At 47.3% G+C, this 19,578-nt stretch overlaps 2 protein-coding genes across 2 annotated transcripts; both read right to left on the bottom strand.

Moving 5' to 3' along the window:
• Positions 1 to 4,626: 4,626 nt before the first annotated feature.
• On the bottom strand, positions 4,627 to 5,226 carry LOC135367483 (uncharacterized). Its single transcript, XM_064600787.1, has one exon. It carries the CDS (start codon positions 5,224 to 5,226, stop codon positions 4,627 to 4,629), a length of 600 nt encoding a protein of 199 aa, XP_064456857.1.
• A 104-nt stretch (positions 5,227 to 5,330) lies between these two features.
• Positions 5,331 to 6,245, bottom strand: LOC135367482 (uncharacterized). The gene has a single exon (XM_064600786.1). It carries the CDS (start codon positions 6,243 to 6,245, stop codon positions 5,331 to 5,333), a length of 915 nt encoding a protein of 304 aa, XP_064456856.1.
• Positions 6,246 to 19,578: the final 13,333 nt, after the last annotated feature.

The raw sequence follows: 19,578 nt of genomic DNA, 5'->3' as shown, positions 1-19,578 counted from the left end.
TAAGCGACGAAAACTATCAGTACGCGCTGCACGTATTTGAACGTTCTGGATGCTCGAATCTGAGGGATTATAATGCATTGTACCTGAAAACGGGTACCCTGTTACATGCTGACGTAATGCAGCACTTCCGACGCCTGTGCTACGGCGCGCACGGTTTGGCATTGCTTCATTGCGTTTCTCTAGCATCCTATTCGTGGCAGTGCGCTGTAAATTACACGCGGGCAAAATTGGAACTGATCATCCACGAGGACATGTACCGGACCATCGAATCAGGTGTTAGAGGCGGACCTGTCAGGCGAGCAGGCGTCATTTGCGGGCCAGCAACACTCTGTGCAGTGGCTACGATCCCGATAAAGAGGAGGTGTACCATATCGTACATAGATTGCAACAATCTTTACGGATTCAGCATGATAAAGCACCTCACCGCCGGCGATTTCAAATGGGTCAAGGATTTCCCACGTATTCGGACGTGGGATACGTATATGTGTACGACTTCGAGTATCCAAAATCTATCCACGCGCTGACGCGGTACTTCCCCCTGGCTCCTGAGAAGGCGGTCGTCCCAAAAGAATGGCTCTCACCATTCCAGCGGGGGCTCCTCAGCCGGCGAATAGCAGAAAGCTGCTGGTCACGTGCAAGGACAAGGTCGAGTACATTGTTCATTACGCGCTGTTCGCACTCTATTGTAGACTGGGCATGAGGGTGATGAAAATTCACCGAATTCTCAAATTTCGTCGGGCACCATTCCTGCGTCCCGACGATCGAGACGACGTTCGAGAAAAATTTGTATAAAATCTCAAATAATGCGGTCTTTGGGCGTACGCTGCTAAATAAATTTAATATGCGTGACATTCGAGTAGCCTTCGATGAGGAGAGGGTGAGTCGCCTCGGGAGTCGGGCGGAATGCGTGCGAATGAAAATTTTGTTCCCCGATTGCGTCATGTACGAAATGCGCAAGAGAAAAGTGCGATGCGATTTCAACCTGCAGATTGGCTTCAAGATTTTAGAACGGAGTAAGGTAACCATGTACTCGTTCTACTATGAAGCCCTGCTGAGTAAGCTCACTTGTCCGGTGATTACCTGCTACTTTGACACGAATTGTTTTATCCTCGGCCGGTTCTGCAAGGACTATGAAGATCAGTTACGTGCGATCGCCGACGACCATCTAGACCTGTCTTCCTTCGATCGTGATCATCCACTGTACAGCGAGATGAATCGCCGCAGGCTTGGTGCGTTCAAAATGAAATGGGTAGCATACCCATTGAGGAAGTAATATGCTTGAAAGCCAAATTCCATCAAATTAGCCGAGGGAAAACAAATTGCAAGAGCTAAAGGGGTCAAAAAGAACATTGTGGGCAAACACCTTCTCCATGATACGTACCGCGATACCTTATTCAAGCACACTAGCGTATCGCATGAACAGGTGTCAATATTGGGAAGGAAACAGTGCATGTACACCATCAGAAATGTGAAAAGAAGTCTGATGGCGTACGGCCACAAACAGTACCTCTATAATGACGTGGACTCCTACCCATACGGAAGCTGCGAATATGGTAAGCTCGAGTGGATGACGTAGATAACGGGATTTCAAGCGGAGTTCTTTTTCTTTCTCTGGCGTTCGATGAGAAGGAGTAGCATCATTTGGCCAGTCTTACTGGAAACATGTGGTACCTCGTTCTCTTCTCGATCGTCTCGTGCGCGCTAGCCCTGCACGCGGGCAACTGTACCGCGCGCATCAAGCTGGAGAAGGACAAGCACATGTACGCGCACGAATGCCCCGGCGACATCTTGGCCATCAGAGAGTGGCACGTGGTACCTATGCGATCCGGCATTAACCTGAACAGGAACGCTACTTAATTGCTGCGCACGTGCCTTCACTCACTGGACGTGAGCGACAGCTACGGTGATATCTAGTGCACGTGGAAGTGCCAACTTACGGAGGATGAAATTTCTCTTAGCCGCTGTCCCGGAGACGTCTACATGATCCGTCACTTCCACGGAACCACACCCAGCATCAAAGGAATTGTTGGAATTAGAGGAGACAGGAAGCAGTAGTCCGTTTGTCTCGGTTACCAGATTCCAACTGGCCCGAGGATGTTTATTTACTCGAGCCACGGGGCAGGTGCTGGATGTCAGGGACTGGCGATGCGGCTGCTACAGGGCTCCCCCCCTAGCGACCTGACGGGGGCAGGGAGCGAAAACTGGCAAGCTTGCGTGCCCAGGATACGTGGCGTGGTCGAGGAATCGGGTGACTTGGGTGGAGAGGTGGAGCTGTGCGGTTGTCCACGGAAGAGGGTGCCGTCGATTTGTGGCTGCTGGGAAGGGGCGAGCTGAGGGACACGTCGAGGAACGCCGGCTTCAGGCGATGGACGGAGACTGTGTCCTGCCGGCCGTTAATAAGGAGGGTGAAGTGGTGGGTGGTTCTGGTGGTCACAGGGAAGGGGCCGGAATACGCAGGCTGCAGCGGCTTTCTGACGGCATCGCATCGCACAAACACGTGAGAACACGTATCCAGGTCGGGGTGTCGATAGGTCGGACCGGACCGGGCAGGCGAGCGGGGTGGCACCGGGCGCAACGAAGACATAACACGGCGAAGTCGGGATACGTAGTCCTGTTGTGCGTCGGGTTGCGGGTCTTCTGGGACGGACAAAAATTCACCGGGAAGTCGGAGCGTTGTGCCATAAACCAGCTCGGCGACGGTACAGTGAAGGTCGGATCGGAGGGCTGTGCGTATTCCAAGAAGGGCAACGGGGAGTACTTCGGGCCAGGGTGTATCAGGAGTGGCACGCAAGGCGATCTTGAGCTGTCGGTGTAGTCTCTCGACGAGCCCGTTCGAAGCAGGATGATAAGCTGTTGTACGAATACGTTTGGCGCCCAATGCGTTCGTGAAAGCGGCGAAGAGGGCAGACTCGAACTGCCGACCTCTGTCGGTCGTGATGATGGATGGTGCGCCGAAACGGGAGATCCAGGTGTTGATAAGAGCCGATGCGACTGTTGGAGCAGTGGAGTCAACAATGGGCACCGCTTCCGGCCAGCGGGTGAAACGGTCAACGGCCGTCAAGATGTAGTTGAAACCCTGGGAATGCGGAAGTGGACCGACCAAGTCGATGTGAACATGGTCAAAACAGGCGTCAGGTGGCAGAAAAGGTGCTGGCGACAGACGGGTGTGGCGCTGGGTCTTGGTTCTCTGGCACGGCAAGCATGTGCGCACCCAGTGCTTGATATCAGCGTGCATATTCGGCCAGACGTATCGGGTGCCTATGAGCTTTCGTGTGCCTCGGGCGCCGGGGTGGGAGAGAGCGTGAAAGTGATCGAAAATGGGACGGCGTAATGCGAGGGGGACGAAAGGTCGTGGCGAGCCCTGTGAAGTGTCGCAAATCACGGCGGCCGTCGCCCCGGGGAGGTGAACATCTTCAAGCTTGAGGCTGTTGGACGCGGGCTTCGTGCGCAGTACGGCCAGCTCTTCATCAGATGACTGAGCAGTTACAAGAAGGTCCAGAGACAGAACGGCTGAGCACTGCGCTGTAGTGGGTGTGATCAGGGTGAATATTCTACTGAGAGCATCGGCCACGGGGTTGTTGACGCCGCTCACGTGCTGTATGTCACTGGTGAATTCTGAGATGAAGGCCAGGTGCCGGATTTCTCGAGGTGTATATCCGGTACCAGAAGATGAGAGAGCATGAGTAAGCGGCTTGTGATCCGTATATATGGTGAATGATCGTCCTTCCAAGAAGTGCCGGAAGTGCTTCACTGCTAGAAATATGGCCAGGAGCTCGCGTCCAAACGTGCTATAGCGCGTCTCTGCAGGTTTGAACTTGCGCGAGAAGAAAGCGATGGGCTGCCAAGCAGAAGAAACTCGCTGCTGCAGGACGGCGCCGGCAGCACTGCGCGAAGCGTCCACCATGATGCAAGTAGGTGCATCGTGCCGGGGATGGACAAGAAGAGTGGCGGCGGCGATGTCTTGCCGGATTTTGTCGAAGGCGGCGATAGAGTCGTCGGACCATGGTAGCGTGGCGGCGTCGCGTTTTCGGGAAGAGAGTAGAGCTTCCAACGGGGCCAGTGTGGCAGCACAAGATCGTATAAAGCGCCGATAGAAGTTGGCGAAACCAAGGAAACGTCTCAACTGTTTGACGGACGTGGGACGGGGGAAATCCTTGATGGCGGCGACTTTAGAGGGCAGAGGAAGGATGCCGTGCTGGTTAACGCGGTGACCCAGGAAGTCAAGCTCCGGGACGCCGAATTCACTTTTCGCGGCGTTGATTACAATGCCGTAATCTTGTAGGCGAGCGAAGAGGGTTCGCAAGTGCTCGGCGTGCTCTTCTGGGGTGGCGCTGGCAACCAGAATATCGTCCATGTAGGCATAGGCGAACGGGAGGCCAAAGGTGACAGAGTTAATAAACCGTTGAAATGTCTGGGCTGCATTACGCAAGCCAAACGGCATACGCAGGAACTCGTAGAGGCCAAAGGGTGTAATGATGGCGGTCTTCGGAATATCGTCTTCCGCCATGGGTATTTGGTGGTAGGCGCGCACCAGGTCGATTTTAGAGAAAACGGTGGCGCCTTCGATGTTAGCGGTGAAGTCTAAGATGTTAGGGATGGGGTATCGGTCGGGCACCGTAGCGCGGTTTAAGAGGCACGGTAATCACCGCAAGGGCGCCAGTCTCCCGTCTTCTTGGGCACCATGTGGAGTGGGGATGCCCAGCTGCTGCTTGACGGTCGGATAATGCCAAGCTCGAGCATATGTTCGAATTCAGCCTTAGCGATGGAGAACTTTTCGGGAGCCAAGCGACGCGGGCGAAAGTGAACGGGCGGGCCTTGAGTGACAACGTGGTGTACGACGTCGTGCTTGACCGGGCGAGTCCAGTCGGGGGGCTTGGTGAGCTCAGGGAAGTCTTCCAGAATATGGGAGTAGGGCGACGCCGGCGCACAGTAAGAAAGGCTGTGGCAGGGTGGAATGCGATGCCGGATGCCGTGAACCTGAAGATGGGTGGTGGCGTCGATAAGGCGTTTCCGAGCGACGTCAACGAGGAGTCCGAAGTGCGTGAGAAAGTCAGCACCAATTATGGCCTGGGAGACATCGGCTACGTGAAAAATCCATCGGAAGTCTCGTCGTAGGCCCAGGTTCAAAGTGAGGGACTGCTGGCCAAATACCGGGATGGTGGTGGAGTTGGCGGCGCGTAGGGTGAAACACGGTTGTCGGCTGCGATGGGCTTTGCTAGCGGGCATAACGCTGACATCGGCACCGGTATCTATGAGAAAGCGTCTGCCTGACATACGGTCTACAACGTAGAAAAGGCGACTTTCGAGTTGACCCGGTGCACTTGTCGCCGTTAGTGACTGGGCGGGGCGTTTCCCGACCACGAGCAGGGTTGGAAACAGTGCCGGGCCTCGGCGCCAAACCGCTGGTGGTACCAGCACATGCCGTTGGACCGAGGGCTTGGGCTGCGCCGGCCGCGAGGGGTGAGCGATCGTCGGCGGAAGCGCCGGGGGCTTGGCGAACGGCTCCGCGCTGCCAGTGTCGCGACAAGGTGGGTTAGGTTGTTCACCTGCTGCGTCAAGCTTTCAATGGCGGCCATGTGCTGAGAGGTGTCTTGCGTTGGTGCGGGGGTAGACACTTGCGAAACGGCTGAAGGTGTGGGCTCTGGGAAAGGAGGGTGTGGTGTCTCCACATGCATTACGGAGGGTGATGGAATAGCAACCTCCATTACAGCATCGGCGAGGGTGGCGAGTTCGTCCGTTGAAAGGTTTGTCGTAGTGGCTAGGACCATCTGCACATTTCTCGGAAGTCTTTGCAGAAAGAGTTCTCTGAGGAAGCTGTCACTTGTGGAAGCAGCTCCGTCACCGAGCAATTGCTTCATGCGCCGTAACAGCTGCGTGGGGCGTCTGTCCCCGAGCTCCTCCGCAGACAGAAGCTGCTGAAGACGTGCGCGGTCGGAGCAGGTCGTTCGCTTGAGAAGTGCGGACTTCAGCTTGTCGTACGGGCAATCCGCGGGTGGTGAAGCGATGACATCATAGACCTCGTCGGCGGCGGATGGAGAGAGCGCTGCGATGACGTAATAGAATTTCGTGGTCTGGGCTGTGATGCCGGACAGATGAAATTGGGCCTCGGCCTGGATAAACCAGGTGGCTGGGTTCCGGTCCCAAAACGGTGGAAGTTTAACGCTAACGGCGGTCACGGAAGTGGGCTGTTGTACCATGCTGGGGGTACCGGGAGTCGTGGTGACGTGGCCGTCCCCTGTAGACATGGTGAATAGCGTGGAACGTCAAACGTCCGGGTCACCAATTGTTGGAATTAGAGGAGACAGGAAGCAGTAGTCCGTTTGTCTCGGTTACCAGATTCCAACTGGCCCGAGGATGTTTATTTACTCGAGCCACGGGGCAGGTGCTGGATGTCAGGGACTGGCGATGCGGCTGCTACAGAATCAACCTCTCCAAAGCTGCTATGCTTTTCCTCAAACATGTACTCAATAAACATTGAAATGTATTTTTTTCCTGTCTGTCTGAGATAAAGCCGCATGAACCAATAGCAGTTGGTGTCCACTGAGGGAGCTGAGTGACCAATGAGCGCAAGAGATGACCAGATGGAATTATGGAGGAACGATCTCTCTCTCTGATGCATCTGAACCAACCCATGCTCTACGATGCTGCTGGACCAGGAGTCTGTTGTACCAAATAAAGGTTGAAATCAACAATTGTCATGTTTTGTCTGAATCCGCTGCATTGTGGATTAGGAGTGACAAATGCAGGCTGGCCAATCACTGTTCAGTAGGTTTAGCGTGTACCAATCATGGCAAGCCATCAGTTGGCTTAGAATGGACCAATCGGTGTGTGAAGGGCCAATCCGGTGTGGACCGGCTTAGAAGTCAGTAGGCTTAGTATGGACCAATCAGCATGAAGCGGGTGGAGCCGTAAATAGAGAAGTTTGAACATCTGAGATAAAGCCGCACGGGGTCGCTGCCATCTCGCGTGCGCTAATGAAGGCTATGTTCGGCGAGCCAATCGGTGGCCGCAGCCAATCAGAGCGTTTAGAAAGTCTGGGAGAGCGATCAGTAGGCTTAGAATGGACCAATCAGTGTAGCTCAGCGATCGGCGTGTACCAATCAGCGTGAAGTGGGCGGGGCCAAGTAATTAGCATAAAGGGGCGGAGCTACGGTCAACCAATCAACGTGAAGTGGGCAGAGCCAAGCCAACTAATTAGCATTAAGGAGCGGCGCTACGGTCTACCAATCAACGATCAGTAGGCCTGGCGTGAGCCAATCAACGTGAAGTGGGAGGAGCTAATGGCGGCCATTCAGATGGCTTTCGAATTGGCTTGTGTTGGCTTAGCAGTGGATTTTGGCTTAGAATTGCATTGGAATTGGATTAGAGAAAACTCTTGGCTATAGGACTTCTAATTATACTACTCCGGTGGGCTGCTGTATAGTTGAATAGATGGATAATTTACGCCCTGGAATTCACGGAGTTACGTGGTAGTTCATGGAGCAACTGACTTGGTTCATCCACCCGCATTGAAAGATCTACATATCTAGGTGAGCAACTGATACCTCGCTGCACAGTCGTTGTGCTTGCATATGCACTCAACGTGCAATGTGGAGCATATAGGACCCAAACTGGTATTCCGACACCCATATTCCTTCTTCCCGGCGAATGTTGTTACCTGCGGGTGAACGTGGTTTTGTTGTAGTGCCCTGCTACCGGTTCACATATATAACATGCCACCCATGGACAGATCAAGGCAGGGCTATCCTTGGCATCTTTTTTAATTAGATGTTAGTGCCACGAAGCAACTGTGGTTATGAGTGGCATACAGATGTGGACTCATGGAGAGAGGGCAGCAGGAAGGAGTGGGGGACGGGGACTAGTATGCGTCCTTGGCCGACTTCAGTGGAAACTCTATGGAAAGTATTCGGCAAACCAAGGGAAAACCTGAGGCAGCGCAGCCGGTGGTAGAATTCAAACTCACAACCTCCCAGTCTTCAGCGCGACCTTGGCTACCAAGGTAGCGCTGTAGGTTACAAGGTAGCACTAGGTAGGGTACCTGGTAGCCAAGGTTCACGACCCCTAGCATCTCCAGGGCCTGATTTCACACCATGGTGCGGTGCCTCCCCAGTCAGTACCAAGACAGCGTCGTAAGTCATAAAAAAAGATGCAGCTGCAATGGGTGTAAAGTGAACTGTAAGAATTGGACCAGAATTGAATCGCCTTTGGTGCTGCCTGCCTCATGTCCCTTACTTAACGAGTTAGAACATCACAAACGCATACAACTGCAACAACGTTACACAATGAAAACCTCAGACAAGAAGAAAGGTGAGGTTTATGTACCTCGGAAACAAGGAATAGCAAGCCGTTTCTGGCCGACTTTCTCTGACAAATTACATAGAATACATACAAATACATAGAAAATTTCCCCCACTCCCGGATAGAATTAAAAGAGAAACCGTTGGAGCCACCATTCGCAGAATACTATAATTCTTTTTTTGTATGTATTTGGTATATATTTATTGTTTTATTGTTCTATGTAGCTTTGTCCTGTGTCTTCTTGTCCGCTGTCGTTGAAGCTGAACTTTTCATGTCTATGCAAGGCGGTGAAGAGCATGTTCGTTTGAAATAAACATGACAAGACAACGAAGACTGACACTGCAGCGTTCTACAGGTACCCTTCGGAAGCTCAGCCGCCACGAGCAGGATGTGAGCTCCATTGGAAATCTGTTACCATTATCAAGCATAGCCATGCGCACATACACAATATTTCCATGTAACTAATATTTCTCGAAGCCAAACAAAGCATGTGAACAAGCAGGAGAAAGGTTTCGGGAAAGTAATTATGATGTTTCCTCAACTGCCTGTTTGTATAATGACCAGCTTAGCGAGTATATTCATATCCGCAAGATGAACCAAACCTATAGACAACACTTAAAGCATATACCTTGAGTTTAATTGATTTGACGTACCTGGCTCTCTCTACACATTAATGCATTTGTCCTTTTTACAAATGTGTGCAAAACACGAAGCTTTCGAGTTTCGATCACATGCCATAATCGTGCATATAGAGCAGCCTGCCAATAGAATGATGGTTTGCAACCACGCTGTTAAGCAAGAGAGAAACATTTCCGCAGCATCAAGAAGGAGACAATAGTTACGTTTAAATGCGTTCTATATTTAACTCATGTATACACAGGGTCCATGTTTTTATTCGTTGCAGAATTGTTATAAAAACCAGTAGAGCAAAACAGATATCGTTTTGCAGTTGAGCTCTACAGCCATGCTGACATCCCCTCCGAGGCAACTAGAAGATGACGGTAAAATTCTGGTAAAAATCTGGGCTGGTAAAATTCATTAATGAGCTCTCTAATTATGGGATCTCATGTAAAAGCAGGCGATCAGAATGAGAGACCATCATACCTGCAAGCCATTCCACATTTAAAAGTGCTGAAACATACACGTGCGTGAAGGTATCCACACCCAAATGTTGATATGCAAATGAACTTAAAGCGAAAAGGCGCACCAGAGAAGCGTATCACCTTTGTCGACAGAGGCTTATCTGGGCGAGAAACTGGTTTGTCTGGCCCGCCAGGTGCGCACCTACTCCAATCATCTCGATCGCCCCAATTCACGAGCCTTCTGACGTGAAATGAGGGCTGTACCAACTGAGCTCCAGGTCGCTGTGGCTTCGGCACATTTGCATATCAATATTCAGGGGTGGATGTCTTCACACACATGAATGTTTCAGGATTTTTTAAACGTCGAATGGCTTTCAAATAGGATGGTCTCTCATACTGATCGCCCTCTTTTACACGAAATCCCCTAATTAGAGATTATTAATAAATTTAGGTATTTAGTCATCGCGCAGTCGCATGCTTTCTGCGAGAGGATGTCAGCCAGGCTGTAGAACTCGGCTGCAAAAACAGCATCTACTTTGCTCTGCTATCTTATAAACATTCTGTAGCAAATAAAAATATGGACCCTGTGTACAGGGTGTTCGACGAGATGATGTAATTAAATTCCTAAAAATAGATTTTGCTGAAGAAAATTATGAAACTGCAGCTCAGAAAGGATCACCTCTTAAAATTGTTAGAATTTTAAGAGCTGATTTACCGAAAGAGAATTGGGCAGCAATTTATCCCCGCATGCAAGCTGCTTGTGAAAAAAAAAGCTACCCAAATAACAGATGATGTGACATCCGAAAATATGTCGCTGGATGAAGCATGTCTGGTGAAATTTGTGTTTGCGAAAACCTTTGCTCCAACTTTATTACTTTACTCTTGGGTCTACCTTCACTTTAGATAAAGATCTACTCCAGGGGACACAGCCTATCATTATCAGTGGCTGATTTCAGATAACAGACACATTGATAAAGGCGAAAGGTATGATTGGGGGCATCGTTTGCTTTCTCTTTACACATGTGGAAGGGTATTCGGAGGGTAGCCTGAGCATTTTTGCCCAGAGACTAAATTTTGGCTTTCAAATTTTTAGTCAAAATGTTGTGAAAAACCGTGTGGTTTTGATGAGAATAGTCCTATCCCTGTTTACAAACAAATGACGTGAGATTGTACAACAGCGCCGCCAACTTGGTAGAGTGGAACTAGAAGCGTATACGAAGAGGGGAGTCAAGTCCTGTAGATTACATAAACAAAATACGAAAACCGACACTGAAGATTTTTGTTTAAGTTTAATTTGTACAAGCTTTCGCGTGGAGGTCCACGCTTCCTCGGGTACCTCAGGAAGCGTGGACCTCCACGCGAAAACTTGTACAAATTAAACTTAAACAAAGATCTTCAGTGTCGGTTTCTGTATTTTGTTAGAGTGGAACTACTTAGGAAAAAAATCAATAAGTCACAAGAAAACCACGTTTAAACGTGGCATCTAATACTGTAAGATTTTTTGCAATTCTTTACAGATTATTAGTTGTATGGCCTTTTTCTGCTTCATTCTACCGGAAGCCCTATACTTTCGGTAGCCCTTTCTAAACTTGGCCACGAGGCTCTTCCATCTTCTTGAGCCTGAAGGGCACGAGTGTCTCTCGGAGTGCACGTGGTGCCTCTCTACTAAGCAAGCGCGAACTAAGTCGTAATAACAAACAACATTCAGCACATGTTTGCAAGTCAAACGTCGCCATGCCATTACTGGACAGCTGTTTCGGCTTTCCTGGGCCTCATCAGCAGTACGCAGGCCGCCAACATTTGACTGGATGGCGTCAGAAAGTCACGTAACGCGTGACGCCTCCCGACAGGGTGAGCTACGTCACCTCTGAAAGACCAGTGCACACGCAGTGTTGCTGTGAACCATTGCTGTGTCTGTAACAACAACAACAAAAGTACGTTTGTGTTGTTTTAGCCCATGGCAATTTGCTTAAAATTCACTTTCCTCAACCGGTTCGAACCAATATTTTGCTCTGCTGCGGAGCTGAACCCGAACCAAACGAATATGCCTGAACGTGAACCCGAACCGAACCGAAAAAGGCAACGGTTCCGATCCCTGTGTGCAAGTGAACGTCAGCAGTATTGTGCACTGATGGTGGACACGAAAGCCTGGAAAAGATAGACAAGCCAGAAACCAGTCATGGGAGAATGTTCTTTTTTTCTTGTTTTCTGTTGCCCGTGAGACCCTGAGGATTTAGTATAAATCTCAATTTGCTGAAATGTTAATTTTTTACAGCAGAAGGCTAGAAGCTTTATTGATTGTGTGCGTGTATACACGCATGTTGCTGCACTCCTTTGAAACAGTGACTTTCTCCGGGGGTTTTCTATCACACTTTCTGCGCCTTGCGACTTTTTTCTTTAATCTCAAATTCTTCCCTTGGCCGAACATCACTTTTTTGGTCGCGTCAGCTGTGCCTCAACTGTGACGTTCACCTTCCGTGTTAATGTGCGAGGACACTCTTGCACTATGTCTGTATGGTCTGCTGGAGGACCACAAGGCGCTTGTGAAAGTTCTGACGATGGCTCTGGTGTGCCCCAAGATGATCCTGGCTGTGACATGCTACTGATGGTATCCTGCTGTACGCTATGTCTAGTGGCAGGGGGCTTTCTTGGTTGTGCATTCTGTGTGACAAAGATGTAACGATATATGCTTTCGTAAGCTAGTTGCAAGATGTTACTTTGGAAGAAGAAAGACATTATACCGTTTTGAAGCTGAGCATTGATTTCATGCCATTATGCATTTCGAAGGTACAGTGAACGTGCAGGGAGAGGATAGCTTTATTTCAGAAATGATGGTGTATGGGGACACTATGCAAAGCTACTGAATCTAATTTGAGGTTGGACTGAGTAATGAAGTGTAAACACAATCTTTTTCTTTGTCCGTGAATGCTGATCTCTGTACAGCGGGCTCTCAGTAATGCAGGCTCTATATAATGCATACTGTGGATAGTCTATTTTGTTTGTTTATTTAAGTGCCCTGCAAAAGGGGGCCAAACCCCCGTAGCTCAAACAAGTTCGAAATTTTTGCTTGACTGGCTATGTGTCTAGTGTATTAAAAACGCTTCATTTAAACAACTATTTTCCTAATTTCACGCTTTTGCTAAATCTCGCTTTCATTCCCATAAAGAATATGCCTACCTAAAGAAATGGCCACCTCGAATCTGCTTCCGTAAAACAGAAGTTTCACTGAGTCACACTCTGACAGTTTGTGGCATTGCAAATTTCCAGAATATTAAATCTTCCAAACTGTGTCATTTTTTTAATATGTTGACACTTTTGCAAGCAGTTGAGATACTGTCAGGACACCCCCGCTGCAGCTAAAATGATTACAGAGACTTCCAAGGGTCCGAAAGGAAACTTGCGGCAGCATGAAGCCAATCAACAGTAGATCTAGGCAACGTCGGTGACCCACAATACTGCAATTTGTGCCAGAAAACTGCGCTCCCATGACCTATTTTTTTCTTCTCGCACATGTTTAGATGCGTATGTCTAGTAATTCACACAATAATCGCCAGTCCCCCTCCCAGCTTGAATTACTCAGAGTGCACTATACATGTATGGTTCACATCTATCACAGTTAATGCAGAACAATTGTACATTATCCAGAATAGCTTTAAACATTTGATGTGATGCATATGCCTTTACTTTTTGGAGGTGCTGCGGGAAATCAAACTTTGTAGGCACTGCGCCGGTCTTAATGCGCACTGTCTGCCCAGATCGGTCAAAGCAGTCCTCCTCAAAATGCCTGCTGTACGTCACCGAGGTCTTTGATTGTGTCCAGTCTTTTCTGCGCTGGTTCTGCACCCATTTCTTGAGTATGCCAGGGCGGCTGTGAGGAAACCTGTATCGAGAGACCATTTGTGTCTTATATAAGGTAAATAACATTGCATGCAACCAATTATTAATATTATGGCACTCATTGCAGGAAGCTGACAACGAAGGTCAGCACCGAGAAGCTACATGACGCATCCCAGTCACATCTCTGCAACGGAGACATTCTTTGTCACGACTTAACACTGAGACAGTAAACAATACAGACACAAGAAAAAAAATGAATGAAAACTCTCCTCTGGTCTGGTTGTAGCTTAATACTGGACTTATGCGCGAAGCTGATTAAAAGAAATGACCGTGCATTTCCTTGGGTAGAAGACACCGTGTACGGGGCTAGCAAAGCATGTAGTGTAGCGCTGGAATGCCGCACATACACTGATGACAACACTACTACTGTAGTGCAACATATTCTCTATAGCATAATATGCACTCAGACTATGTTTCCCGACAGGGTAGAATACAAGTGTGTTCGATTGAGCCATAGAAGAGCCATCTAACAAGTCGCATCAAGTTCTGGTTTCGTGCGAATAACATTTGAGAATCGTCAAAATAATATATAGAATGGGGTGTACCCTGTTACCCACTCTTAATAATAAAACTTTCGAAATCCACGCTCAGAAATCCACCCTTCAAATTCCAATCCTTTGAAATGCAAGCTGTCAAAATACATCACAATGGGTCTATGCAGTCCAGCGTTAGGCATGGTTTTACGTGAGAAAATCAGTGTTTAAGAGGGTCACACTCCAGAATAACGAGTCTTTATGCAATTCTATGTCGTATTCAGCATGTATCTCTCAATTATTCATTAATTTAATTAAGTTACAGGCGTAAATAACTACGCGTATGAATACTGGGAAAACAACGCTTCAGCGGTTCGGCCGCTGGGCTACCATTGAGGACGAGGCTATTTGAGAAAATGGAGTAACGACGGAGCCGTATGGTGTTTAGGGATGTGCTGCATAAAAAGGATAATCACTGCAAGCTCTAATAAAGCATATGTTTCTTCTGCCGATTTCGTCAGGTATTTATTTTTCAGACGTGTAACGACTTGGTGTGCTAACATGCGCGTGCAAGAAGTGACATTGATGCAGTCGTTGCTGTTTTGGACAGGAAATCGGGTAGCGAAAAATGTCCAGGATGAGCAACATATAAAACGTACCGCAAAACTGCTGTGTCGACCATTTGTCACGACGGTAATCACGTAAACATCCTGCAAACGCCTCTTGCGTTCCTCGGCCTTAGCCTACGAAGAACCGCTAATGTTATGTTTGATAAGAGCCGCGAAAAGCGGTTCAGCAAAGTAAAACTGTGCCGGGAACACCGTCACATAAGGGAGATGCTTAATTAAATCACAGTGACAGATAGCAAAGGACTGTTAGTGGTCATGTGGACAGCAGATCTCGTTCAACAACACATCAATGGATTGTATAAATAGTCTTCCTGTCAATGGACAACTGACATTTTCCTCCCGGCTATACTGAGCGATGTTGACCCAGAGCTTGGTTTTTGGATGCCACAAAACATTTCTCGCCAAGAGGGTGCACTGTGACTCAATGGGGCATTTACAGCTCAGTGTCATTACCATCTGAGGCAAGTTGACTCTCTCAGATACTGTCACTGCAGTGCTGTAGAAGACCCAGAGTATATTCTATGTCACTGCCCACACTACCAAGCTTTCCAAACTGCCATGCTTATGGCTTAACGGCTTATGGCTAAATCGAGCCCACGAATGCCTGCTCTCAAAGCTCTTTTGGCAATTTTGAACTACATGGGACATTATTTCCTTCCTCACACCACAAGCAGCTATAGGGTAGAGTATCGCCCCAGGCAATGAAACTCCCTGTCCATCTCAAAATAAAGTCGATGAACAACATCTGCAACTTCTGCGAGGTGGTTTAAACCACTCTTATAACCACATGTTATATAAACAAAATACAGAAACCGACACTGAAGATTTTTGTTTAAGTTTAATTTGTAGAAGCTTTCGCTTGGAGGAGGAAGCGTGGACCTCCATGCAAAAGCTTGTACAAATTAAACTTAAACAAAAATATTCAGTGTCGGTTTCTGTATGTTGTTTATGTGATCTACAGGACTTGATTCACCTCTTCGTATACACTTCAACTACATGTTATGTGTAACGTAGGAATGCTGGTATGTGGGTGGAGTGGCTAGTTTGCCACAGTACCACAAATAGGAACACAAATGGCTGATAAATCTGCTACAGAATCTGGGCCAAGAGGATGGGCACTTGGAATCATCACAGTTTTTAGTACCATGCAGCGGAAGATAGAGTAGAGCACCCTCAAATTTTGTACTACTTTTTCTGAATTACTTGTAAATGTGCTACAGCTACATAGGTAGCAGTTCAAATGCTACTCACAATTGCCAAAGCTTCATGCTAGCACTCAATTCTTTTTACAAACTTTGGTTTGTGATGTAATGAATGTTTCGGTGACTTCCATAGGCCCGGTTTCACCAACTCTGGTCAACTGAACCAATATCAAGGGTTGCCAGTTCTTGAACTTAACAGACACTTTTTTTCCATCGGTGATGTGGTGAATATTTCAGTAATAACTCCTTTAGTGAAGCAGATAGTTTAATGACCGTTCATCTTAGTTCAGATGCTGAAAAGGTTGGTGAAACTGGGTCATTATGTAGCCTTTGTGTTCTGGTGCTACAAAAAAGGTTAATAATAAAAAATTTCTTGGCATACCTACCTACATACATGTCCCGGACAGCACGTAATAAACTCAACAGAATATAAATGTCATCATGACATTAGTAGACAGACTGATACTGAAACAAATCGGAAGGGGAGGGCTGGGATCCACGAACGGGCACTTGTTCGCTGCCTCCTCTTGAAAGAAAAGTAGGACCGAAAGTCGCGTGCTCTCTCAGAGACCACCGTAATCCCCTCAAGACCGTGCCTTTTTGATGCGAACTCGTCCCCCCTAGCTTTGAGCGTAGCTCAGCTGTACCAAATTGGTGGCTCTGTTGAACAGTGCGATGTCATTTGTTTTTATGATGAAGAGTATGATGTCATTTGTAGCGTTACTAAGGCACTTTGTACAAGGGCTTTGTATGCCAGCAGCGTACTGTCTGCGAAAGTTAGTTTTCGTGTCCACTTCAATAAGACAATTTTTAAGAGGCTTAGAGGATGCGTAACTACTGTGTGATTTCTACTAAATATCAGAAGAGAGGTGCACACCTAAATACCTAAAAACCTCAACTCAATTAATTGTAGGATCAAAATTACATGGGAATATATTGAGGTTTGTCTTGTTCACAAAAGATATCATTGCACACTCTGCAAAGTTCATCGGTAGTTGCCATGGCCTACATCAATCATAAACACTGCAAACCACTCATTGAGCATAGTCAGTCCGCAGTACGCAAAGTGAAAAGCGTCATTGCCCATTGTGAACATGGCAGTGCTTGCGGCTTCGCATTTCTCACTAGCTTCTTTTATGAGATGACTACTGCTTTGCCAGTTCAACACGAACATACTCTGTAACAACTACTTGGAACTTTGGAACAACTTTGCAAAGCATATGTACTCGTATGCACTTCCTTTAATCGCTTCAGGAGTAGTTTCTCCCATATTTCTCCAGTAACATATCTCAGCAGATGCAGTATGTCATGTAGGTAACACAATTTTGGCACAGTATTTGCTTGATATGTCCAACAAGTAGAGATAGCAAATCTTTGTGCCAAAATGGTGTGCCACATGTCCATATAAAGACGAGTCGCTTAGATGGAATAGGTATAGCATCTTCATGTTGAATGGAACAAGTTAATGTCTGACAACATATATGGCATAGGTTAAATAGAGCAGTATATCATACACCCCCCACACCATCAGAAGAATGCCAACACTTCAGTGCTTTACCTTTACTCTCCCTTCTATTGGAATTATGTATTTCAGAATCATTTTTGTATTAGTGAATTTTAACTTGGCAATACTTTCATATGTCTTGTGATAGACAGGTTAGCAATGTAAGCAGTGTTTATGTGCCTCTCACAACCTGCATCTTTATGCAAAAATACTCCAAAAGCCGGGAGACGACATAACTAGACGAAAAAGTAGAGACCTCCGACTTAACATAACAAAATGACAAGGTTTACTCAGACGTTTCATCCGTCATGCGACGGACATCATCAGTGCCAAACTGAATGAGAGATTGCACAATCGGTCGCTATTTAAAGGGACTGTCTCGTACAGCCGGGGCTATTCCGAAACTCAGCCAAAACTAGTTTCACGAGTACTACGCACATACAACCATCAAAGTTTCATTCGGAATAACCAAGTCGTTTTCGAGGAATTTGTCGAAACGTGCCGTAAGAGCAGACGACGAAAGTTGCGCCTCTCTCATGCATACGTCAAGTATGACGTCGACCTGCGGGTGCGTCGTCGTTGTCATGGTAATTGTAACTTGCAGAAGCACCTTGGTTTGAGTAATCCCCTTTGCTCTCGAAATGGGGACACTCAGGCATATAGTTCCGCGAGCGGAGAATGTAGTCCGAGCATTGGCTGTGGGGTTTCCCATAATGTGGCGCACAATCGGATACGTGGAAACTAAGTCACGTGTTTTCTTTCCGCGAGTATTTAATGCGGTTTTTAAATAAATACGTTCTTCTGCTCCATGTACGTCGTCAGCGACGCTTGATTTCGAAGCATGACCAATGTACAACGGGGAGTGTAATGGAAGCGCGCGTAATATATTTTTGGTCAGAGCTAACAGATAACACAGATAACAGATAACACAGTCCCAATCATTTTGTCGTGTCCTTTTTGATGTGTCGTCTGTTCTACAGTTTTTTGTTGTTGTTTTTTTCTTGTGTAGTTTCTGGATTTTAAGCCCAGGAGCAGTTGCTGTAGAGGACGCTGAGAACATGTGAAGCATACATTTTCTCATTCTCACATTATGCTGTAAGCAGTGTGAAATCCAACTCAAAAGGAATTTAATGAGAGACAACTGGTCACCAAGATCAGTGTGGGAACATTGCAAAGGAAAAATAATTCTAAACCATAATGGATTCCTGTTCTATTTAGTGGTACAGTATGAGATGAAAGTAATTCAAATAATATTAAAGAAGTAACCGTGCAAATTATCCGTCAAACATTGAAGCTGGGTGCAGTACACTACAATGTGTCGCATGTAACAATGTCAGTATTTCCAAAACTGACACATAAACCTTAAGGAGGCCGCAATAGTCAAAGCGGGGGTTACATCACTTGGCGAAAAGAAAAAGCAGATGAAGTGAACGAATATGCGACAAAACCAAGGAAACTATCTCGCTACAACTGCAATATATTGAAGTTGTTTTTAAAAAATAGAAGTTCAGTTCAGCGCACAGATATCAGCTGTCGCACACACAGCCATCCCGAAAACTATGCCCATCATCGTTGATGCACCCACGAATCGACTGGAAGACCGCCGAGGCTTTCCCACTCGGATTAAGTATCTGTACCTTGAACTGTGAACAGTTTGGTGTACACTGTTTGTGAATTTATGCCTGACATTTAATCTATCGCATGTCGTTCCACATCCTACACGAATAACTCATGCCACTCAGTCAATCCTTGACTTGGTTTTAACCTCCCATCCTGAGCACATCACTTCTTTGCATGTCACTGATGGTCTCAGTGACCACAAGGCCAATTTCTAAGATATCTCTTCAAGTCGTCCAAATGTTCATAAATTCAACGATAAAACCATATACGACTACGCTCGAGCTAACTTCCAAGCCATCAACGAGGGTCTTGAAGCTCTGTATGAAAATTCTTTTCATGGCACCTCGCCTCACTCCATTGAGGATAACTGGTCCCTCTTTCGTGACAACATAAACTACTTTACCGAGTACAATGTTCCAAAGATAAGAGTGAAATCTTATGATCACAATCCTTGGTTCACGAAAAGTCTTAAAATCTTGCTAACCAAGGAAAAGCGTTTATTCAGGAAGGCAAAGCGTCTTGGCGACGACGTATCCTGGGCTAAATTTCACTACTGTGAACGGGAATACAGGCGCTCGATCAAGGAAGTGAAACATAAGTTCTTTCCCAGGCAGCACAGCTCGACGACCCAACGTCGGTGCGCCGGCGGCGACCGACCCGACCGGGTCGGCTCCCAACCATGGTCCAGCATACGGTTTGCAACATGGGGATGTTAATGGTCCGTTATCGGCAGCCTGTATCGTACCCCAACGATTTCCCGAGGTCCAGCCAATGCACACTTACGGGTACCTCCTACCCCCCAAACAAGAGTTAATTCGCGCGATTTTTAAAAACAAAATCAATATGTCATTGTAGAAAACCCTTTATTGCATC

This window comes from Ornithodoros turicata, chromosome 8 (assembly GCF_037126465.1).
Source record: "Ornithodoros turicata isolate Travis chromosome 8, ASM3712646v1, whole genome shotgun sequence".
In the NCBI taxonomy this organism is placed as follows: domain Eukaryota; kingdom Metazoa; phylum Arthropoda; class Arachnida; order Ixodida; family Argasidae; genus Ornithodoros; species Ornithodoros turicata.
The sequence above is the reverse complement of the archived record's forward strand: the minus strand, read 5'-3'. Positions and strand labels throughout refer to the sequence as shown.

What these genes read in the sequence shown, in the direction of transcription:
- LOC135367483 (XM_064600787.1), bottom strand. Translation starts at nt 5,226, where the DNA reads ATGCCCGCTAGCAAAGCCCATCGCAGCCGACAACCGTGTTTCACCCTA.
- LOC135367482 (XM_064600786.1), bottom strand. Translation starts at nt 6,245, where the DNA reads ATGTCTACAGGGGACGGCCACGTCACCACGACTCCCGGTACCCCCAGC.